Source organism: Chiloscyllium plagiosum, unplaced genomic scaffold, assembly GCF_037043375.1.
Source record: "Chiloscyllium plagiosum isolate Xiang-an unplaced genomic scaffold, Cpla_swu_hap1 HiC_scaffold_1, whole genome shotgun sequence".
In the NCBI taxonomy this organism is placed as follows: Eukaryota; Metazoa; Chordata; class Chondrichthyes; order Orectolobiformes; family Hemiscylliidae; genus Chiloscyllium; species Chiloscyllium plagiosum.
This window is the reverse complement of record NW_028270139.1, coordinates 166,969,345-166,994,196: the sequence shown is the minus strand read 5'-3', so window position 1 is coordinate 166,994,196 and position 24,852 is coordinate 166,969,345. Positions and strand designations below refer to the sequence as shown.

General features: G+C 40.0%; 1 protein-coding gene across 3 annotated transcripts in view; it reads left to right on the top strand.

Moving 5' to 3' along the window:
* Positions 1 to 24,852, top strand: part of znf638 (zinc finger protein 638) — a 216,157-nt gene that overhangs the window by 164,599 nt on the left and 26,706 nt on the right. For all 3 annotated transcript variants that reach the window (XM_087992078.1, XM_087992072.1, XM_043691939.2), the window contains exon 16: positions 1,527 to 1,655. In XM_087992078.1, the coding sequence (XP_087848204.1) occupies positions 1,527 to 1,655 (129 nt within the window). The remainder of the gene's footprint in view (positions 1 to 1,526; positions 1,656 to 24,852) is intronic.

Below are 24,852 nucleotides of genomic sequence, written 5' to 3'. Positions count from 1 at the left end.
TGAAACCTAGAACACTGTGCTTTATTAATAGCTGTTCTCCCACCTTTAATGACTTATACACATTTAAACCATGGTCTTTCTGCTTCTGCACCACATTAGATTAGTACCCTTTACTTTATAATGTCTCTCCATGTCCTTTATACCGAAGTGCAGCACTTTACACTTCTCCACGTTGAACGTTATCTGCCACCTGTCTGTCCTTCCACCCACTTACCAACGTCTCATGGTTTGCAATTCCACACAAACCAGGTTATAGTCCACAACAGGTTTATTTGAAAGTGCAAGCTTTTGGAACGCTGCTGCTTTGTCAGGTAACTAGTTGTGTGATTTGTTAACTTTGCCCATCCCAGTCCAACACTGGGACCTCCACATCATGGCTTCCAAGTTTTGTGTCATCTGCAAACTTTGAAATTATACCTGTGCACCAAGATTGTTTATAAACATCAGTAAAAGGAAAGTCCTAATACTGTCCCTTTGGGAAGTCCATTACAAGCCTTACTCCAACTGAAAATTATCCATTAACCATTATACTCTGCTTTCTATCCCTCCCCCCATTTTGTTTCCATGTTGCTACTGTTCTTTTTATTCCATAACCTATAATTTTCATCTTAGTGTCACACAACAGACATGAATCGAATATCTTCTCAAAGTCCATGTCTACCTCAACAACCCTGCCTGTTTCCTCTTTTAAAAATTTGAGCAAGTTAGGCATTATATTCCCTTAACAAAACTGTGCTGACTCTTCCAATTTAGCCCATATTTCCATTATTAACTCTATCAAGTCTTAACTATTGACTCTATCCCAAATAATTGTTTCAAGAAGATTTCCCATGATCTAGTTAAAGTGACTGGTCTGTAGTTGCTAGGCCTGTCTTTAGACCCATTTTGAATAAGGAAGTAATAATGTTTCAAAATCTCCAGTCCTCTAGTGCCATCTGCGAATCCAGGAAAGATTGAAAAATCATTGCCAGTGCCTCTCCAGTTTCCACACTCACCTTCTAATCCTCATTTTTTGAGCGACCATTGCCAGCAGCAGTGCTTCCTATTGAGCTGGTTTTTTTGTATGCTAGATGTCTGCTTAACATTCAAGTGTACAACTGCAAGCAAATTGTCAGAACTATCCTATTTGGAAACAATGCTGCACAATAATGAAGAGTGTTTGAACCTACTTTTCTAATCAACCTGTTTAGAGATGTTATTGCTCACCTGGAACAGATGTGACTTGAACCTTGGCCTCCTGGTCCATGGGTAGGGACATAAGCACTTTGTCACAAGAGGGCCTCCCCACGAGGTATAGAATTGATCCATAATAGACAAGGGTTCCAGATTGAATGCCTAATTTGTTTTACTATGACTGATTAGGTTTTGAATATTACTTTATGCATAGTGTAAGGAGGGAAAAATAAGTCAAGATTTCCTGCTCCTAAGTTAGTGTAAATTGAGATTAAGGTCTTGAGTTTGTTTACAGTCAGAATATGTAGTCAGTTCACTCAGTTTAACCTTGTCTTATGCTGTGATTGGTACAGGTCATTCTACAGCTAGAGAGTGGGAACGCAGCCACATCCATGTGCAATTTTTTCAGAGAAATTCCTCATGACTTCCATGGAAAAACTCTGGAATTCTCTTTGTCTCCGAAGGCAGGAACACAATTGTTGGTAAGTGATCGGGGTTTTGCCACACCTGGCTATTAGATTTAGCCAGATTGATTGCTTGCTTTTGGTGATGATTGGTAACAGGAAGTTTTGGTCAAGTGCCAGAGTTTTGCAGATTTGTGGGTATCTATTGTAGAGTAATCATGTATGGATTCTGAGTAGAGAGAGTTTTATGGTCTGAATGACTTTTTCTCACTAACTCTGAACTCAATGTATGTATATGTGCAAGATTCCAGGTGGATGTGATAAAGAGCCATTTTGAATCTCCAAGTTATTCTGTGCATTTGTTTGTTGTACACTGTGACCAGTCGTGAAAAAGCATATCCTGTGAAAACCGTATCCAAGCAAAATCCTTTCAAAGGTGAATGCCTTAAGTAGTGATTTCTAATGTAGCCAGAAAACTGTTGAATTATATATTTTTTTAAAACTTACCGCTTGGTAGCAAGCATCTAATATTACATAATTTTGGAACAGAGTAAATTGGATTGACTACTGATGTAAGGTATCAAATCCTGAAGTGTCGAGAGATTATCGCTCCTCAGCATAAGTTTGGGCAAGTTGTAAACTGCATTCTTCTTTTAGCCTGTGAAGGCTTACCACTTGATCCTGCTACACGTATATTTTTCCTTATCTACACCATTGCGGACACTAGCCAGTAAGACGTCTCTGACGCATTTAACCTTTTATCTTCCTTACAGCTTGATTTCACCAGCGACAGTCCAGCTGGGTTTCGCTTTGATTCTCCTCCAGCTCCTCAACTTCGATTCAGTGACCCTCAAGGAAATCCTCTGCAGGGTCCCAATTCACAGCAGAATATAGAAAGTAGCTCAGGGAATGGTGCTCAATCAGCCAGTAAGGAGCCAAATCCCTGGTGGGGTCGCTCTGGACAATCGATACAATTCATGCCACTTCCCCATGCTAAACCCAACCCTCAGACTATGTCAGCGGTTTCAGAGAAGTCCACGTTTGAGACCATCTTGTCCGGCACAAGGGCAAAATGGTCATCTGATCTCCTTCATTGGGCGGGTGGACCCCTGAAGGGTTCCCTTGATGACAAAAATTGCTGGAAAGCCATGACCTATCGAGAGACACCACTGGAATGCCATATTCTTTTACCTTTGGCGTTCCATCTTCCACTAAGTTTGGAACACCAAAATCGTCTCCGATTTCATGTTGGCATTCCAAATGCCCCAGCTGTTGCAACTCCTAAAGTCGATCAGCCAATATTTCAGATGCTTATCTCAAAGGGTGTGGTTTCCACCAAGCAGGAGCTTGACAACTTGTTAGGTGTGGTAGAAGCAACTCGTTCTATCCAATCAAGGGTGACTGAAACTGTAAGTCCTCTCATTTTAGCTGCCCAGAAGTTTGAGCTAGATAATCTGAAGGGTGATTTTGAATCCCTGTCTCGTGATCAATTAAAGGAGAGGTTGCTTTCTGTAATCACTGCATGTCGTCTGGCAGTAGTTTTAGCTGGGCAGACCCATACTTTCCTTTCCGAATTGAGGTCTGATAGGCTGTTACGGGCAACTGGCATGGAAAAAATTGCTCCCAGCCCTTTGGAATTTCCTAACCTATCCACCGCAGATTTGTTAGGTCCTCATTTTCTGGATGTTCTGACATGTCGCCTGCTGGCAGCGAAGCAAAAGCAACACGACCCGGCGGCTGCAAAGGAGTTAAATTCGTTCATGACAATCTCTCAGAAAAGAAAAGCTCCGCCCAGAGGCGCCTGGCATATATTTGCAGCCCGTGGTAAGCCCCCTCCTTATCAACTTAAAGCTAAGGTATTGAAGAGCTAGCTTTTATATTTCCTGACTCGGGCATTGTGATCCGTATGATTTCTGCTTCCTAATCTGATCCTGAAACACCTCCATACAAATGGGCAGCTTTCAGTTCATAAAGTGGAAGAACTGAAAGTTAATGAAAAGAGTAACTCTCCTTGGTAAGCAAATTCACTTACAGTTACAAACTTGATCATGATTTTGATGCTTTGATATTCAAGATTTGACCCGCCTAATGCACATACCACAAGATGAATGTTTGTGGAGATCCTTGAGGTCCCACTGCTGTTCAGAATAGACATTTTAATTTCTGGCAGCAGAAAGCTTTGAATAAATACCTGTCAGTGATGTTAGCTTGTGTCCTGTTCATCCTGAAGTGAAATGAACATCATTCTTGACGTCAGCTTGTCAACCAAATTGTCTGTAGCTGCAGTAAGGGTGTAGATTCCAATCTTAGAAATTTGGACACATTTATTTACAGCGTATTCCCATGAGTGATGCAACAACTTTTACTATAAAACTAACATAGGAGCAGGCCACATTGCCATTTTATAGGCCTGCGGTGGGCAATAAATGCTAGCATAGCAATGCCTACATCCTGTAATTGAGCAAAGAAAAAGCCTGCCACAGGCTCTTTGTATCACCCTCACCAGTCGTCTTACAATCTAATTTTATCATCCATAAACTTTCCTCAATCAGGTTATTAATATATATTTCAAATAATTGTGGTCCCAGCACTGACCAGTGCTGCACTCTGCTTGTTACAGATTGCTATCCTGAAATGCCCCCCCCATTCCAACTTTGTCTTCTATGAGCCAATTCTCTGTGCATGCTAATATACTGCCTGGAACACCATGGGTTCTTATTAAGTGACTTTATGAATGGCACTTTATCAACTGCTTCCTGAAAATCCAAATATGCTGATTTCCCATTTGTGTATCCTCCTTGTTACTTCCTCAAAGAATGTTAGTAAATTTGGCAAGCAGGACAAATTAACCCTTTATGAAGCCACTCTGACTGCTTAATCATAGTATGCATTTTTAAATGCTCTGTATTACCTCCTTTATTTTAGATTTTAACAGTTCCCCAATAACATGACCTGTTGTTTTGACTCCTTCCCTTTTTAAATAAAGGCATTACGTTGGCAGTTTTCCAATCCTCTAGGACTTCTCCAGAATCTGAGGATTCCTGGATGATTACTAACACTTCATCCACAGTCTCTGTGGTTACTTTCTTTAATAACCAAGGATGTATCCTATTGAGTATGGGGACTTATCAGTCTTCAGTCCCATTATTTTCTCTAGCATTTTTCTCTCAGTAGTTGTCGTATTTATTTCCTCTCCCCCTTTTGCCTCTTGATTATTTTGTGGTTTTGGTACTTTGTTTGAACCTTTTGCTGTGAAGAAAGATGCAAAGTATTTATTCAACTTCTCTGCCTCTTCCTGGTTTCCCCATTTATTATTTTCCCAGCGCATTCTCTAAGGGACTTAATGCTGTTCCCTTCTTGGAGTCCTTTTTCTTCACTGGGATATACCTTTGTTGGAACCATTGCTATTTTCTTAAACGTCTACCATTGTGCCTCGACTGTCTTTGCTGCTAAACCCCTTCCCCAGTCACTCCCAGCCCAACTCTGCCCTCAGTTGTTTGTAATGATCCTTATTTAAGCAACCAAAGTTCCTCCCTCTCAAGCTGAATGCTAAATTCTACAAGGTTTGGGCGCTGTTTCCAATGATATGTTTTACTCTGACAGTTTTTATGAAAGCTACCTCACTACAGATCACCAGATCCAAAAGAGTCATATCCAAGATTATGTCCACAGCATGTAGTTCTAATAAACTGTGCTGAAGATACTGTATGAAGGCTTCCTCTGCTAATGTGACTATCCCAGTCGACATGAGAATTAAAATCACACCAGATTAATGTACTGTCTTCAGTACAAGCTCTCATTATCTCCTGATTTATTTTCTGTCCCATCATACAGCTAATGTTAGTGGGAGGTGAAGGCCTAATGGTATTTTCACTGGACTGCTAATCCAGCGACCTGGGTAATGATGTGGATTCGAATTCCACCAACAGATGGTGAAAATTGAATTCAATAAAAATCTGGAATTAAGAGTCTAATGATGACCACAAATCCATTGCCAATTGTCTGGTTCACTAATGCCCTTTCGGGAAGAAGACTGCCATCCTTACTTGGCCGGCCTGCATGCGACTCCAAACCGACACCAGTATGGTTGACTCTTTACCTCTCTATGGGCAATGAATGCTAGCCTAGCTAGCGACACACTCATCCTGTGAATGAATTTTTTAAAAGTAGGCCTACTATAGATTACTATTACCAGTTGTAATTTTTAATAATAATTCCTTCTTTATTTCTTAATTTCACCCATATGGATTCAACATCTTCCAATTCAGGATCATTTCTTGCATTTTCCATCCTGTACCAGCAATGCTGATTCACCTTTTCTTCTTGCCTATCCTTATTCAAATACACATACCACTAAATATTTAGTTCCCAACTTTGAACCATATCTCTGTACTGGCATTAACCTGTATTTGAGCAATGAATTAATCTACTTTATTCTGAATGCTATGTATGTATAAGTAAAGAGTTATTAATTTTGCCCTTTTACTACTGCATGTATTTCCCTTCAAGTATTTGTGTGTCAATGCAAACCCTGGTATGTAACCCATCTGTCCCAACAACTAAGGGGTCATCACAAGTGGCGTTGTGGATGTTTACAATAAAGTGCTTACAGTAAGTACTTGTATAATCTAACTTAAGATGCACATTTGTTTTCAGTGTGGTTCTCTACGGTTGCTAGAAGTTACATATATTCATATGCAGTGACCTTTGCAGGCAAAAGGAACACGAAAATAAAATGTGAGCAACAATAGTTTTCAGGTGCCTTCTCCATAACCACATCTCAACTAATTAGATTTGACTTGCTCCCTTCTCTCCCAGAGCATTCCTTTCTCACGCAACATAAATTGCAGCTTTCTTTTGAAATTTGGCATTCTTATATTTGTCCTGATGACTGCAAGACCAAACGCTTCAATGGCATGTTTCGGGTAGTTACTTTTGAAAATTACAATTGAATCTGCTTCTACCACTTTGTCAGGCAAAGCTTTACAGATTATAACCACTTGCCCTGCTTAAAAATAAGATTTCTTTCTATCTGCTTGTCAGTCTCCTTAAATCTGTTGATTTCTTGACACTTCTTCAACAGGAAACAGTTAAGAGGAGATACAGTTACAGGTCATTCTGCTATAATGCCCAGTTCGTCATCACGAATTGGCTGAAACGCAATTGACAAATTTTGGACATTGTTTGGATGCTGTGAATTTTCTACTGAATGGGTATAGCAATTTTCTATTAGTGCTCTTCTGTGCGGTTTTCTATAGCATGAGTTTGCAGAGGAAGACAACTGTCATGTAAGAACAGAATGATCTGTAATTGACAACTTTCCAGTCCCACCTTTTCAAAGGTTTGTTTCTAGTTATTAATCATTCTTCCACAGTCTCCTTCTACGGCCTCATCACTATTCTGGGTTGATACCATTTAGCCATGGAGAACTCTATTTTGAGATCCATGAAATTTTTATATAAACATATTTCTAAGCATTGAAATAAAACAAGAACACCAAACTCTGAGTTTGCTAATTCCTTACTGGAATAATCTTAACATTGTTATGTTGTAATTTTTAATAACTTCATCCATGGATACTTGTAAAAATATTCTGGTTTTAGAACTTAAGAACTAGGAGTAGGAGTAGAAAATTCAGCTCCTCGTGCCTGCCCTGCCATTCAGTACAAATGACTAATCTCATACGTCTCAATTCTACTTTCCTGACCTCTCTCCAGAACCCATCAACACATTATGAATTAAAAATCTGTCTTTCTCTTCCTTAAGTTTACTCCATGTCCCCTGCCTACTAGGATAGTGAATTTCACAGACTCATGAACATTCAAGATGTAATTTCTCCTCATCCCTGACTGAAATCTGCTACCCCTTATCCGAAAACTATGACCCCTAGTTCGAGATCCCCTCATAAGGGGAAACATCTCTCTCCGCCTACTCCCATTTAGCATCTTGTATACAGGTTCTTCTGTAATGCAAGTTTCATTAATGCAAACAGCGATAACACGATTGACAAAGTGCGGTCGGTTTTTAAAGCACAAATTTTCAAAATGTGCTTTGGCTGTAACACAGTTACATCGCCAATACTTCGAGCGCTGTTTCTAAAGCGTGATTTCTCTATAACACAGGGTTACACAAGAACCTAATTATCACGTTATAGAAGAACTACCTGTATCTCAATTAGATTTCCTCATCCTCCTAAACTTGAGAGCACATAGGCCACAACTCTCCAGAGATCAAAGATTTTCTTATCAAATCAAACTAATGAATCTAAATCTTTTGAATCTGTGGATGCTCAAAATATTAAAGTTTTCTTTTGTATTCAAAGTATATATTCCCATATTTGTTGGTTATTTACCTTACTGGCTCTTCCACATCTTTTACAGTCCCACTGATTTCCTTTTTTTAACATTGAGGTGAAAAATATCAATATAAATATTATCTTTACTGCTTTATCATCTCTCACTTGGAAATTGAGGGAGCCATACTGATTTTTTTTTTCTCTTATGCCTGTAAAAGCTCTTGCTATTCCCCCTTATAGTATATGCCAAACTTTCATTTCTCTTCTTAACATGCTTTATCTTACTTTGTTCAATCATGGGGTAGGTTATACCCAACTCTAAAACCATTATGAATGCACTGTAACAGCAGTATACATAAGCTACAATGCCTCAGCAAGGCATCTTTGATAATACTTTCTAAACCTGCAACTTGTACTGAAAAGGGCATAGGCAACACTTACATGGAAGCACCAATACCTGCAATTTCTTCTCCAAGCTGCGTGCCACATGACTTGGATCTTTTGAAATGAATCTTCTGAAATAATTTCTTTGTCTAAGTGATGAATCCCTTTTCCCAAGGTTATACCTTCTAACTTGAGATCTTTAATCAGGGAAAAATTCTTGTTGCAATAAGATTTCCTGTTGTTCTTCTGAACAGCAGGGACTAGAGGCTCATTCCATTCAGTTTCTCCTTAAACAACAGACCACCCTACCAAGGAATTAATTTATATAACTTTGATTTAGTATTCCTGTTTTAATACCTAGACTCCAAAAGGTTTTTGTTCCCTTGATTACATGAGTTGCTGCAGTGCAGAGTATGTATTGGTTGATCTGTTGCTACAGACTTTGGTGGACTTTTGAGATCTGTTCATTTTCGAAGGATTTTGATGAAAACTGGTTTTAAATGACAAAGGCCAGGTAATGCAGTGACTTTGTCACTGCCTTGACTTCAGGCCCAACCCAGCTGTGGAGATCAAAATTTCTTTACTGTCCAGGCTATATGTATCCTATTTAACATTGCTTTTGGCAGTGCCATTTCAGCTTTCAGTTGGCATGAAAACTGCATAACACCTGAATCTAATAGGGCTGATGCTAATAGCCTGATGGTGCCCGGCATAGCAAACGGTAGAATAAGTGTATAAACGAACTACACACAGACATTGTACCAATGTTTCTGAAGCATTTATTATCTATCTAACCATTCTGATCTGTCCTTCATGTGTTTGGTTAGACAGGGTAGACTGAGCTTTACTCTGTACTTAAACATGCTGCACCTGCCCTGGGGATATTTGATGGGACAGTGTAGAGGGAGCTTTACTCTGTTTCTAATCCTGTGCTGCACCTGCCCTGGAGTGTTTTTTGGGCACAGTATAAAGCTTTGCTCTGTATCTAACCAATGCTCCATTGTACTGGGAGTGTTCAGACCATGTAGAGTAAACTTTACTCTCTCTAACGCATACTGTGTAACTACCCTGGGTGTGTTTAATGGGTCAGAGTAGAGGGAGCTTTACTCTGTATGTAACCCATGGTATACCTGCCCAGGGAGTGTTTGATGGGACAGTGTAGAGGGAGCTCTACTCTGTATCTAACCCTGTGCTGTTCCTGCCCAGGGAGCGTTTGATGGGGCAGAGTAGAGGTAACTTTACTCTGAGTCTAACTCTGGCTGTACCTGTCCAGGGAATGTTTGATGGAACAGGGTAGAGGGAGCTTTACTCTGTATCTAACACTGTACTATACCTGCCCAAGGAGTGTTTGCTGGGACAGGGTAGAGGGAGCTTTGCTCTGTATCTAGCCTATGCTGTATTTGTCCTGGGAGTGGTTGATGAGACAGGATAGACAGCCCTCTTGCTATTAGCACTAGGTGCCTGAAATGAGTGTGTTTGGCTGTCCAATACCAGCATACCACAAGTTTATTGTGCAGATTTTTTTCTCTCAGAATCCTAACCTCAGAGAATCTATCAACCTCAATTCAAGGAGAGATTTAAACAAACTCTTTGTTTTGCATTTTGTCTGGAGGTGTTTCCACCACTTAGATGTGGTGCTGGTCATTTTCACTTGGTCTCACTGCCATTACAAATACTAGAGGAAATACATTTGGCCATCATAGTGTCACTTCGTCGAATTGTACAGCTGCAGTATTGAAAGACAATAGCTGTAATAGAAAAAGGCCATGTGGCAGTAACAGGTGTCATGTATGGCGCATTTTCTGTGCTGCCACTCAAACCTACATTCAGCACACTGAAGAACTCAAGGGTTTTTCTCAGCAAAGGACTGGCAACCAACTACTGACCTCTCAAAATCTCTCTGCCCTCAAGCTAGTGGTTCTGAGGACCGGATGGAGCAGTGTGTTGAAGTTACTTCCATCTTCAGGAATTGTGCTTTGACAACCCTGACTGAGGTGATTGAAGTTTCTTCCCTCTGTTCAGAAAGATTCCAAATGAAAGGAATATTTGGGACTATCGTTACATGCTCCAGTGAGTACAAGTCCATGGTCAGCCATTGTCCAGAACTGAGCAGACTCCTTAACTGAGGGGTTGCAGTGGAATGGTTGGCATGAGAATGGACATGTTACACTGATGTACAGGAAGTGCTCATATGAGTTGGAACAGAATAGAGGGAGCTTTTTTTCTGTTTCTAACCAAATGATAACTGACCTGGAATATTTAATGTTACCACTGAATGCAGACAAAAATGGGGACTGCAACTGCACCATTGTGACAGACACTGGTCTAACCCAGTCTGCTAAAGTGTAAACATTTTACAGCATTATATTTGAAAAAAATGGGGATTCTCATCATGGTAAACCTCTTCTCCTGGAATACAGTGTTGAGCACAGTTCCTTCCCCTAGTCATTTCTGTGTTTTCCTTTCTTCAGGGAAAAAGGCTCGTAGATGAGACCCTTACATCATTGGTGAAGATGAGAAACTCGCAAAACTCATGCACGTTCTGTGATGAACCAGGGCTCTGCAAAAAGAACATTCAAGTTTTTTTTAAACTAACCATTACCCTGCCTAATAAACAGGATATCTGGACAGTTAGCCAGGAGAATACCGTACGCAACACATTACATGGATGTATTATTGTTTTTCAATCTTAGTCATTCAGAATTGATAGGCTGACTGTAGTCCCTTTTTAAATTGCTCAGTAATTGTCTTGTCAGTTAGCAATGTGCGTTTTAGGTTGTGCTCCATATTTGCATTAATGTATTCTTTAGTTCCAAATGGTTCTAAAATAAATTACCACCTTAGACAATAGTTGTTCCAGTTTGTCTTGCTTTTACTGCTACTTGGTCTGTTTATCTTGGTATTTTCTAGGCATTAGGGTGACATTAGAATGAATAAATAAAGTCCATTGCTTATTTTCTGATCTTGGTTTATGAGAATCATCTTGTTTGAAAATGATTTCTTTGTTGTTAAGTTTTGAGCAACACTGGCAAGGCTACATTTATGTCCAATATTTAGTGGCCCAATGAAAGTGATACTGGGCCTACTAATAGCAAAATGCCAGACCATGTAGGTCAGTGAGGGTAGGGGTGATGACTTCCTGTTTCTGATCATTGTTTAACCAGTTAGGTCTGGCAGCTTTGACCCATTTTCTTTCCTGGTTTACACCAGCTCAGAAATTCAGATTTCTTGAGTTCAGTTTCAGAATTTGCAATGGAACAATATTTACTTCTGCTCTGCTGATTTATTAGCATATTCATATTTTCTACCCTTTATCTTGTTAAGAATCACAGCCATGTTGCCTGCAATATCAGTACAGATGCTGTACCATTTACTTCGCATGGCTATGTTAATAGAAAGAACATGAACTATTTGTGTATATGAAAATCTGTTTTCATAATGAAAATGTATTGCTATGATCCCTAATATAGCAATTAAATCTATTTTACATCTGAGACATTAAGCTGATGCTCAGTTTGCTTTCTCAGATGGACATTTTAAAAAAAATTATTTTCAAAGCAATTTGGAACATGCTTCCTGAATAGCATGTACCTGTCAGTGATGTAGTTATTATCTTATTGCTGTTGATTGGTTCTTTCTATGTTTTATTGCATTTCCAACAATAAAGAAGTGACTGCAATTAGCACTTAAGATCGAATATAAGACCATAAAATCGAGTTTGCTCCACCAGTTCATCATGGCTGATATGTTTCTTCCCTTAATCCTCTTACTAATCGAGAACTTATCTATCTCTGAATCTCAAGACACTCAATGACTTAATTGACTGCAAAATGCATTTGGAAGATCTAACATTGCGAACAATACTATATAAGTGCACATCCTTTTGCTTTAGTTTCACAACTGAAACATGAATAGACAAAGTAAAACCAAGAAATCTTGAAATCAGAAATTTCTCAAGGGGTGGCATGGTGGCTCAATGGTTAGCATTGCTGCCTCATAGCACCAGGTTCAATTCCACCCTTGGGCAACTGTCTGTGTGGAGTTTGCATGTTCTCCCTGTGTCTGTGGGGTTTCCTCTGAGTGCTCCAGTTTCCTCCCACAGTCCAGGGATGTGTAAGTTAGGTGGAATGGACATGCTAAATTGCCCATAGTATCTAGGGATGTACAGGTGGACTGGCCATGAGAAATGCAAGGTTGTAGGAATAGGGTTGCGAGGGAGTGGTCTGCTTTCCTGGGAGGGGTGGAATTGGAGAGAAAAAAAAACTATAGAGTAATAAAGCTTATAGATGTGTTATTGAAGGGAGATATTGAAATATGCAGTAGACATAGTATCAGATAGTTAATCTGTATAATGAATCCATATTGAGATTTTTTTAAATGAGGAAGCAATAGAGACTTTATCAATAGTGACGTAAAGTAGAACAAGGACGTTATGTCTGAGACACTACTTAGACCTCAGCTGAAGTATTTTGCACGTCTCCAGCCTTCCACTTCAGAGAAGATGTAAATACATTGCAGAGAGTGCCGAAGAGGTTTACAAGAATGTTTCCAAGCATGAGGCACTTCAGTTATGAAGATAGACCATTTTCCTTGAAGAGAAAAAGGAAAAGAGGTTTGATAGTTCTCAGAGTCATGAGAGTTCTGAGCAGAGAACTTTTCCACTCAGAAAAGGTTTGAGAACAAGGTGGCACATATTTAAGCTAATTTGTAAAAGATGCAAAAGCAGTTTGAGAGAAATATTTTTCATGTGGCAAATGTTTAGGGTTTGGAATGCACAGACTGGAAATGGTGGAGGCAGGTGCAGTTGAGGCAATCAAAAGAATGCAGATAATCATTTGCATAGAATCAACGTGCAGGGTAATGGAGAAAAGGCAAGAGAATAGCACTAAGTTATCATGCTCATTTGGAGAATCGGTATGATACAGTCCTCCTCCTACAATAAACAGTTCTATAAAAAGAGTAGGTTGGGTGGAATTTTACCAATGGATTAATTGAAGTAAAGAATAAGTTTTCATAAAACAAACTTGAAACAAGATAGTGGATATGGATGGGATCAAGAGATAATCAGAAACATTTCTGTTGAGAGGAGAGAAATTAAGGATAAGGCAGTTTGGCATATGTGTTCAGTTGCCTTGAGATGGCAAATGAGTAGAGTTCTAAATGTATATTAGTTATGCTGTAACAAGTGCAATTGTTAACTAAATTTACCATACTCATTTGAATTTAACCTTTTGATCTTTTTAATTCTCCATTTCCTTCAGCCATCTGAAGGCGCTCCCTGAGTGCTGCAGTTTTCTGGTAATCTACCCAAGTAGCTGCTTTTGATCATTTGCATAGAAGCAATGTGCAGGGTGATGGAGAAAAGGCAGGGGGATGGCACTAAGTTATCATGCTCATTTGAAGCTACCTGACAGTATTCAATTATTTAGCAATAAGGGGCAACAAGTCTAGCTATACATAGTCACTTTAGCAGTTAGGACAGGAGGTGTGGCTGATGCATTTTTAAGTGTTATGGGTACTAAAACTGGCTGTGGGACTTCGGATGAACAGTGAATCCAAAGTCTTGATTGAGTTAAGCATCATGCATGGTTTTATAGAGTCATAGAGATGTACAGCATAGAAACAGACCCTTCGACCCCAACTCTTCCATGCCAACCAGATATCCTAAATTAATCTAGTTCCATTTGCCAGCATTTGGCCCATATCCCTCTACACCCTTCCTATTTATATACCCATCCAGGTGCTGTTAAATGTTGTAATCGTACCAGTCTCCACCACTTCTTCTGGCAACTCATTCCATACACGTACCACACTCTGTGTGAAAACGCTGCCCCTTAGGTCCCTTTTAAATCTTTCCCTTCTCACCCTAAACCTAGTCCTCTAGTTCTGGACTCCCCTGCCCCAGGGAAAAGACCCTGTCTCTTTACCCTATCCATGCCCCTAATGATTTTATAAACCTCTATAAGGTCACCCTTCTGCCTCTTGACACTCCAGGGAAACCATTATAATCTAGTCATTTTTGTTTAACGTTGGATTTCAACAGAGTCCCTTTTTATAAACATGGAGTTTTCCCTCTTCTCATCTTCCTTCATCTGACTGACATTGGTTGGAAATCAAATCTTCCATTTGTTAATAAGCTAGTGCATATAATGAACAAAAATTGTTTGTTAATGATTAATTGGTGGTACTGAGACTTTGCTGTGTAGCTTGGATTAAGCACTAACAGCAACCTGCCGCTTGCTGGACTTTTCCCATGCCACTATTGATGCAGTAAAACTTTGTCAGTTTTGCTTCCAAGATGTGAATTCACAGAAGAATGTAAAAGTATGGTTTCTAAAGCAAACCTTGTTGTAAGTTATTCTACTGTATTAAGTCTCAGTATTGTTCCAACATTGGTGCTTCAATATAACGATTGGAGCTGACCTATGTTAGGCAGTGACTTCCATACCGGCATCATGTTTTATCATAAATGACGTTGTTTAACAAAATTAACAAAATAACAGCATGTTTCTGATGTACGTAAGGCATTGCTTACAGTCTTTTACTGTAATTTCACATGCTTCTTTAATGAAACTTTGTGCTTATTCACCATTTTTACAGAGTATAATGAAGGTCATACACCTTTTTGGTCAAGAGGGTATATCATTTGAGGCAGTTTATTATTGGATTTCCACTGGTTTCAAATACTTTTAGCTACTTATATGTTGACATGAACTGACTCCAAAGCTCACGCAGCAGTGCACATGCAATTCTTTGATAGTGTGACACCAAATGAAAGTTTAGGTTTGGCTAATGGATTCACCATGTTGGCTAACTCTGTGACATTTCAGCTCCTCTGGGCAGATGTGCAAGGTACAAAAAGATTTCTGTATCATGGTATAACACACTGAGGGAGCGTTGACAATGTCACAAATGCACTACGTATAATCTTGAGAAGATCTCTAAAAGCCATGCACAAATGCTGTCTTACACTGGAGTGAAAGACACTTGTTCTTCTAGAACTGAAAGTGCAGGGCACTGGAGATTTGTGACTGCTGAGGCTCAAGCAGACTTGTTATGGTAGACAAGGAATGAAAGTAGCTAGTGCACTGAGGCCCAATTTCATCCAGATATCTTCATCTTAAACAAGGTTTTTTTTTTCTCTCACACACACACACACACACACACGTCTTTGCTTATGTCTGACAAACATTTTAAGGTGGAAGAAGTGCATGAACTAATAACACCATAACATGAATACCAATATCCATCAAGCATATTGTAATAAACAATGGTGCACACTGTAGTAAGCTCTCACATTCTCACAGTCAGGGATCAAAATTACTGAAAAGCCAGAATTAATCTCAAGAAACGTTAAGGTCCTGGTTTTCAAAACAAAGCAACACACAAAATTGTGTCTGTTTTGGTGCTTCTGTTTGTTGGGTGTTCAGGGCTAGTGAACAATCAACTTGACCTCTGTTTACACGATTATCGGTTGGAGAAAACCCATCTTGGCGCCTGCCTGAGAATTAAGTGGATCCCACAGTAGAGCCATGATATTCAATCAGCTGCAGACTGTAGACAGTCAAATGCTCATTCTCCCTTGGGTAGGGCAGAGGAGTGGCAGATAATCTGCCTCTGGAGCCAGTCACCCTGGTGAATTGTGTCCAAACTGATTTCCATGCCTGTGTTGCAGTAGCATTCTGACTAACATCTTTCATGTTAGATTTATGTAGTACGGCATGGATTAGCAACTTCTCATTAAGGAAATTCCAGGTAAATTGTGATGATTAGTTGTTCTCATGCCAATCAGTCTTCACTTATGTAGATTCTCAGGACAATCAGCTTCTACTGTTTTGAAAGCAAAAAGAGCGCATGAGCTAGCATCAGATCAACTTGAGAGTCACGTGCTGTTACTTGAATGTCAGTGATAGCAAAGAATCTGTCATGTCAATTACATTTTAAAGATTTTAAACAAAATGTTGTGAATTGAATGATACTACCTCAACTGCATTGGTGTAAACTGTTTAAAAACATTAAACAACCCATTTAATTACAAAGTGTGATTGCTTGATCAAGGTAAGGAACCATGTACTGCAGGTCTTTGAGCTTGGAAATTAACTTGCACGATTGAATTTTAGATGTGATTCACTAGTTAGCATGCTGCCTATAAATTACATAATGAGCACTGAGTAGTGTCTTCATCAAGTAACAAGAATTAGTAGTATCAGAAGCATGTTTGAACCATAGAATATGCTAAGCAGTCAGTATCTTTTGGATCTGGGCACTTAATGTAATATTTCCAGATTTGCAGATAATATGAAATATGAGTTGTGAGGAGGGTACAGGGTGGCTTTGGAGGCATTTAAATAGACTGAGCAAGCATGACAGATGGAATACGATGAAATCTTACTTTGATTGTATGGAACACTGGTTAGCCTTGCAGGTGGAGAATTGTGTGCAGTTTCTGCTTTTCTTGTTTAAGGAAGGATGTACTTGATAGGCACTTACTCTCGCAATAGTCTTCAATTACATAGAAAGACAGGAGCATGAGTAGATTATTCCACCTCTTGAGGCAACTCTACCATTCTAGATAACTACCCCAATTCTACATTCCTGCACCTTCCCCAGTTCACTTGATATCATTAACTAGCAATCTTATCAATCTGTCTTTAACTTAATGACTGAGCTTCCACAGCCATCTGAGTAGAGAATTTAAACAATTTACCATTCACTGAAAGAAGAAATTCCTCCTTATCTGTCTTAAATGGTTTGTCTTTTATTTTGAGAATGTTTCCTTTGGTTCTACACCCCACAGCCAGAAGGGACAGCCTTTCTACATCCACTCTGTCCTTTTTAAAAAGAAGTTGTAAGCTTCTTTGACATTGCCTTTCATTCATCTGAAATCCAATGAATACAAAACACTTGAAAGGGACAAATTGGGTAAATGCAAGTAACCATGATTCCCCTGGTCGGAGAGTCTAGAATCAGAAGACAATTTAAAAATAACGGGTTGTGTGCCATTTAGGACTGAGATGGGGATCATTTTATTTACCTATAGAGTGGTGTTCTTTCCAATCTCCTCAAGCTTTTCTCGTAGAACAGTCCCACCTGACCAGGTATCAGTTTGGTGCACCTGTGTTGCACCTTTTTTTTTAGATTAGATTAGGTACCCTACATTATGGAAACAGGCTCTTCAGCCCAACAAGTCCACACCGACCCTCCGAAGAGTAACCTACCCAGGCTACAATGAAGTAAAGAACTGTACATTATGGAAATATGAAACAAAGAGAACAGAAATTGCTGGAGAAACTCTGGTCTGGCAGTATCTATGGAGAGAAAACTGTTTTCTTCACAGATGCTGCCAGATCTGCTGTTTTTCCAGCAATTTCTGTACAGATGCTTGTATTTCATTGCTTCTTCCCATGGTAATTAAAAATTAATCATTGGCAGTGACCTTGTTAGCAACATCCAAACTAAAAATATTGAAGCAGATTTACTTTGGGCATAGAGAGGTATTTTGAAACAACACTAATCAAATCAGAGGACTTGCAGAGATATAGAGCTTTGTTCTGGACTCCAGGGAGGCTGCCCATCAACAAGTAATTCATTTTGGTGAAAGGAATGTGAGTCAATGTAGGGACCAGAGAACTTGATAAGATTCCATGCAAGAAAAGCAATTGGTTCCCTTGAGATATCCATCCAACATTATAGGGAGGTTTAATAAGAGTGTTGAAAAGTACGAGTACTGTTGATAATAGTAGGTCTGTTGAAACTTAGAATTGTCAGGTGGGTCAGTAACCAGAGAGCATGGCATTACAGCTTATACACTAGAGGGGTGAGAAAGAGAATGTATTTGATGCAGGAAATTGTTCAGACCCAGAATGCATTGCTTGAAGAGTCAAGTAGTTTCAACAGAGAAAACTGTATCAGTACTTGAAAATGTAAAAAGTTACAGGGCCTTGGGGAAAGAACACAGAAGTATTGCTAACAGGGCAGTATTTTCAGTGAACCTGCATAAGTCAGATAGCCTGTTATGTAGTGTGTGGTAGTACATGTGGGCCCACAATTAAGTTTCATTCTTTGTGATCTTTTTGCATTAGAGATTGCCAACCTATTAGTTTTAATTTTTGTGAAAAATGAGACAACTATGACCACATTTTAAAGTTACGTTCAGTAAACTCAACCTTAGTTCTTGATTAGAAAGATTTGAAAGATTGAGAAAAATTGGGAATTTTTACATTTTTGTTTCAGGAGAAGAACTTCGATTACAAGTCTTAGATTCACCATGTAACAGAGGGGTGCAATATGTACAACATAGAAACAGGTTCCTTATTTGGTCAGGACCCAAAGATTAATGTTTGAGTGTTTAGTCTCCCACCTATTACATTACATGAGAAAACAAGCCAATGTAGGCTGTCTTGCCTCTGGCCAAATTCTTAGTGAAATTAATAACCTTTTTAATCTACAGCTCCTGTGATGGATTTAAACTAAGATGTCACCTTCAACTGTGATATGACTCAGTTAGGCACTTCACAAAAATTATAACCATTCCAGGAATAGACACCAGATTTGTCAAAGCCACCATCATTCATGTCAATGGGCAAAAAAAAAATCCCAGCCTCCAACCTGCTACTAACCCCAGGTTCCCATATGGCCTTGACAAAGTGCTGCTGAATAGGATAAAAACCCATGGTGTTAGGGGTAAGGTTCTGACTGGTGAAAGGCGTATTTTTCAGGATGGTAGCCAGTGACTAGTGGAGTTCTGCAGAGCTCCATTTTAGGACCATACTATTCACATTAATGATCTGGACAAAGGAACTGAGGGCATTGATGCTAAGTTTGCAGATGACTTGACAATTGGTGGAGGGGCAGGTAGTGTTGAGGAAGCAAGGAGGCTGTGTTGAAATTGGACATGTTAGATGAGTGGTCAAGGAAGTGGCAAGTGGAATATAATGTGGGAAAGTATAAGGCCATGCACTTTGCTAGGAAGAATAGAGGTGTGGACTATTTTCTGAATGGGGAAAGGCTTTGGAAATCTGAAGTGTAAAGGGCCTTAGGAGTCCTAGTTCAGGTTAACATGTAGATTCGGTTGGAAATTAGGAAGGTAAATGCAATGATATCATTCATTTTGAGACAACTCGAAAGAAGAGCAGAGATATACTGCTGAGGCTGTATAAGAACTCTGGGCAGATCACATCTGGAATATTGTGAGCAGTTTTGGCCCCATACCTAAGGGAGGGTGTGCTGGCATTGGAAGGGGTCGTTTACAGGAATAATCATGGAGATGAAAGAGTTGTCACATGAGGAGTAGTTGAGGACTCTGGGTCTGTACGTTTTGGAGTTTAAAAGGTTGAGGAGGAATCTCATTGAAACTTACACTGTATCCAGACGTCTCAATATTCTGTGTGTGGAGAAAGTATTTCCACTGTGGGAGAGAACTAGAACCCAAGTGTGCAGCCTCAGAAAGGACAATAATTTACAACTGAGAAGAGAATGAATTTCTTCAGCCAAAGCATGGTGAATCTTTAGACTTCATTGTCACAGATGGCTGTGGGGGCCAAGGTATTGAGTATATTTAAGACAGAGAAGATAGGTTCTTGATGAGTATGGGGATCAAGTGTTACAGGGAGAATGTAGAAGAATGGGATTGAGAAATATATCAGCCAAGACTGAATGGTGGAACTGACCCAAATGGGCCAAATGACCTAATTCAGCCTCAGCAGTTTATCTCTGCTCTTCTTTCTAGCCGTCTCAAAATGAATGATATAATTGCATTTACCTTCTTAATTTCCAACTGAACCTACATATTAACCTTGAGAAACCTGAACTAGAATGAGGGGCATGGATAGGGTAAATAGGCAAAGTCTTTTCCCTGGGGTTGGGGAATCCAGAACTAGAGGGCATAGGTTTAGGGTGAGAGGGGAAAGATATAAAAGAGACCTCAGGGGCAACTTTTTCACGCAGAGGGTGGTACGTGTATGGAATGAGCTGCCAGAGGAAGTGGTGGAGGCTGGTACAATTGCAATATTTAAGAGGTATCTAGATGGGTATATGAATAGGAAGGGTTTGGAGGGATATGGGCCGGGTTCTGGCAGGTGGGACTAGATTGGGTTGGGATATCTGGTAGGCATGGGCGGGTTACACCGAAGGGTCTGTTTTCGTGCTGTACATCTCTATGACTCTATGAAGTCTTATGGTCTTCAGCAGGTCAAACTCAGCACGGAATTGAAGGCTAGTATTTAGCCCATTAACTTTGTGCTAGCTATATGAAAGATCTGTCAATTAGACCCTCTTGTTACTCTTCCCTCACAGATCTTTAAACGGCTTGAAGAACGTGATCAATTCTTCTTTGAGTTTCGTGCAAATCTTATTTCCCTTACCCTTTCAAGTGAAATATTGTAAACTAATATTACACCACAAAATTCACATCTTTTTCTCCTCCCAATTTAAAAAAGAACACAAGTATCTTAAATCTCACCTTCTCCCATAACCTTTGATCCCCTTACGATCAAGAACCCATATATCTCTGTTTTAAATACAATGTGACTAGGTCTCTGCAGCCTTCTGTGGCAATGAGTTCCAAAGATTCACCACTCTGCCTGAATAAATTCCTCCCTGTCTCAGTTCTGAAGGGCTGTGTCCTCAGGGGTCTCCTGCTAGTGGAAACATCTTCTCCACATCCACTTTATCCAAGCCTCTCGATATTCTGTCAGCTTCAATGAGAGACCCCTTCATCCTTCTAAACTCCATCAAGTACTGTCCCAGAGTCCTCAACCACTCCTTATGTAACCCGGGGATCATTGTTGTAAATGTCCTCTGGATCCCCTCCATTACCAACATATCCTTCCTTAGATACGGCATAAACTCCCCATGATGAAACCATACCGATTCAGCCTTATTTTACGATGCACTTTCATGTATTCCAAATCTCATCCTTAATGATGGACTGTAAAATCTTAGCAACAACACAGGTCAGGCTAACTGTCTTCCATCTCTTTTTTGAGCAAGGGTGTTAACGTTAGCCATTTTCAGTCCTCTAGGATCCTCCCTGACTCCAGTGATTCCTGGAAGATCACTGCCAATGCCTGTACAGTCTCCTTAACTGTCACCCTCAGAACTCTGGGGTGTAGCCATCAGTTCTGGGTGATTTATCCACCTTCAGACCTTGCAGCTTCAGCAGCACCTTCTTAGTGATGGCCACTACACTCACCACGGGCCCTGACTCTCTGGAAGTATGCTGATGGTGTCTTCCATCATAAAGACTAAATCAAAGTACACCATTTCTTTGTTCTCCATTACTACTCTAACTTTGTTTTCCAGTGGTCCAATGTCCATTCTTGCCTCGCCTCAGAATAAATGTATCTTTTTCCAATTGGCAGGCAGCGACTAGTGAGGTACTGCAGGAATCGATGCTTGGACTTCAGCTATTCATAATATAATTTAGATGTGGGAACTCAATGTAAAATCTTTAAGTCTGCAGATGACACAAAGCTGGTTGGGAGAGTGAACTGTGAGGAGACCACGTAGCTGCTTCAATGTGATTTGGACTGTGGTGGGCAAGTACATGGCAGATGAAGTATTATGTAGATGAATGTGAGGTTATTCACTTGGGGAGCAAAATCAGGAAGGCAGGTTACTATGAGTGGCAAAAGATTGAAAAAAGGAGAGGTGCAGAGAGACCTATGTGTCCTCGTACACCCGTTACTAGGTGAAGAAGCAAATGGTATATTGGCTTTCATAGCGAGAGGATTCAAGTACAAGAGTGGGGATGTCTTGTTACAATTGTATGAGGCATTAATGAGACCACACCTAGGGTATTGTGTGCTGTTTGGGTCCTCTTATCTGAGGAAGGATGTCCTCACTATGGAGTAAATGCAGCAAAAGTTTACCAACCTGAATTCTGGGTTGCAGGACTGATGTGTGACGAGAAGCTGAGTCGGTTTGGATGGGATGGCTCGGTGATTCAGTGGTTAGTACTGCTGCTTTATAGCACCAGGGACACTCATTCAATTCCAGCATTACACAGAGAGTGTGTTCAATGTAATATAAACAGAGCTACTGTTCTTTGTAATATAGACACTGACTGCAATTTTCTGTAATTTCGACAGAGACTGCTGGTCTCTGTAACAGCAATTGATTTTCTGAGTCTGCATGGGTTTCTGCAGGGTGCTCTGCTTTCCTCCAATAGTCCAAAGTTGTGCAGTTTAGGTGGGTTGGCTGTGGTAAATTGTCTGTAGTGACTCGGGTTGTGCAGGCGAGGTGGATTAACCATGGTGAATGCAGGGTTAGGGGGATAGGGTAGGGGTCTGCGTGGGGTGCTCTTCTGAGGGTTGGTGCAGTCTCGATAGGAAGAATGACCTCTTCCCACGCTAAGTGTTTAGCCTATCGAATTTTCTGCCACAGGTAGTTGTTGAGATCAAAATATTTTTGAGGAGGAGTTGGGGCTAAAGAGGCAAAAAAGCATGGGAAAGAAGAACAAAGCATAGAGTTGGATGATTAGCCACGATCATATGGGCAGAGCAGACACCTAGGGCTGAATGGCCTATCTGTGCTCCTATTTTCTGTGTTTTATGAGGTGCTGTGCCCTGGTGCTGAGTAAGTGAGATCGTTAACCTGGGGAGAATGCGTGAGGTGACCGTGCTTCCACATTTGGCAAAGGCTGTCTGTGTATTTTTGTCTTAATTTCATGCATCAAATTATCTGTCATATAGCATTACAAATAAAATTGTGCTGCTCCCCTTTTCAATGTTGTCTATTGTTGTATATCTGTGCTAAGAGAAAGTAAACCTTTTGTTTATTCTTACATTTCGGAAGTGGGCAGCTTTGTTCAGTTGATATAGCTGTCATCTTGGGTCACCAAGTGAAGCCCTACTCAAAGTAATTTACATTTCTACTTCGTGTCACTGTTCTGGTGGGATAGGAGGTATAGGAGTTATTTTAATCTCATGGCCAGCATCGACTAGATGCTTGTTAAAGGAATACTCATCTCAGGCTGAGAAACAAGGCTATGCAATTGGCTGTCATGTTTATCTGCATGAGAGGTAGTTTGACTCCAGAGTGTTTGCCTGTTCCAGAAGGGGATGTTAAATACTTACTTGTTCTCCATTGGCTGACCAGGAATTGTAAAGTGAATTGAAAGCACATTGCTTTCATACCCCAGGGTGAATTGGATGATAAGTGATTGTGTAAGTTGCCATATTCTTATGAAAAAGAAGGTTGTGTGATGAAATTGCTATTTTGGGGTTTCTTATGGAAATGTAAATGAACTTGTTTCATTGTTAGCTGAGTAATTTGAGATGTGCCACAGAATGTACCTGATTGGAGTGTTTGGAGTTTTTTTTACCCCATGATTGGCGAAGCCTGTTATACACGAACTCTATGATTGTCAATATGAAATCATGTGACTTACTAAGATAATAGGTGACCTAGATGAACCCTGGTAGTTTCTTGTCCAGCAGTCCCTATGTATAACTATCTGGATCTCACTCTAGTGGGCAGTTTTGCTAGCACTGCTTCTATGTCATCTGTCTACGCTATTACATTTTGTAGTGGTTCGTGACTAAATACTCCCTAAGCATTAAAAACAACTATAAAAATAGCATTGTAATGAAATGTCCCAAGACACTTCAAAGGAGTATTATTAAATGCTTGAGAAGACAAATAAATTAGGAAACTATTCTTGTAAATAATTTGTGGAATAGGAGACTCATCAGGAATGACTGTGATTATGTTACTTCTTGGTGCTGTTTGGGGAGGAAATTCAAGGATCTTGACTCAAAATGAATATCAATATATTTCTAAATCAAAATGATACAAGATTTGGAGGTGATGGTCTCTTTCACCTGCTTCCCATGGGGTTTTAGAAGATGTTGTAGAAGCAACCGTTGTCAGTGACTGCAGTGCATCTTGTAAATAGGAAGGTGTTGGCGTTGCGGTAATGACACTAGACTAATAAACCAGAGACCCAGACTAAAACCCTGGGGCTAAGTGTTTCCAACAGCAGCTGGTGCAATTTAAATTAATTATAAGCTGAAAGCTAGTCTTAATAATGTGTCACAATGAAAAGTCTATCCGGTACATTAAAGATCTTCGGGATGCAAAGCCCACGTGTCACTCCAAATCTATTGCACAGTGGCTGACTATTAATTGTAATGCCTGAAGAAGCTATGCATTTGACCAAACTGCAATAAAGGTTGAAAAGGAATAAAATAGGAAAATCGCCTATCCTTTTAAGATCTGGTCTACATCAGACTCATAGGAATCCCTCGAATGTGGTGCAGGAAAAGCACAGCAGGTCAAGCAGCATCCAAGGAGCAGAAGAATCAACATTTTGGGCATAAGGCCCGTCATCAGGAATAACTCTAATCTCCAGCATCTATACTCCTCACTTTCTCCTCATAGCAAGCCCTAGAGAATTTTACGACACCCAGTGACATCATGGCCATCTGTGGCTTAATTTCATACACCTGCCTTTGGCTCATATCCTATAATAACTTTTGCCTAAAAAAAAGTATATATCTTAGATTTAAAGTAAACAATTGATCCAACATCCATAGCCATTTACGCGCACAAGCGTTTCCCAACATCTCTCCTGAAAGGTCTGGCCATAATTCT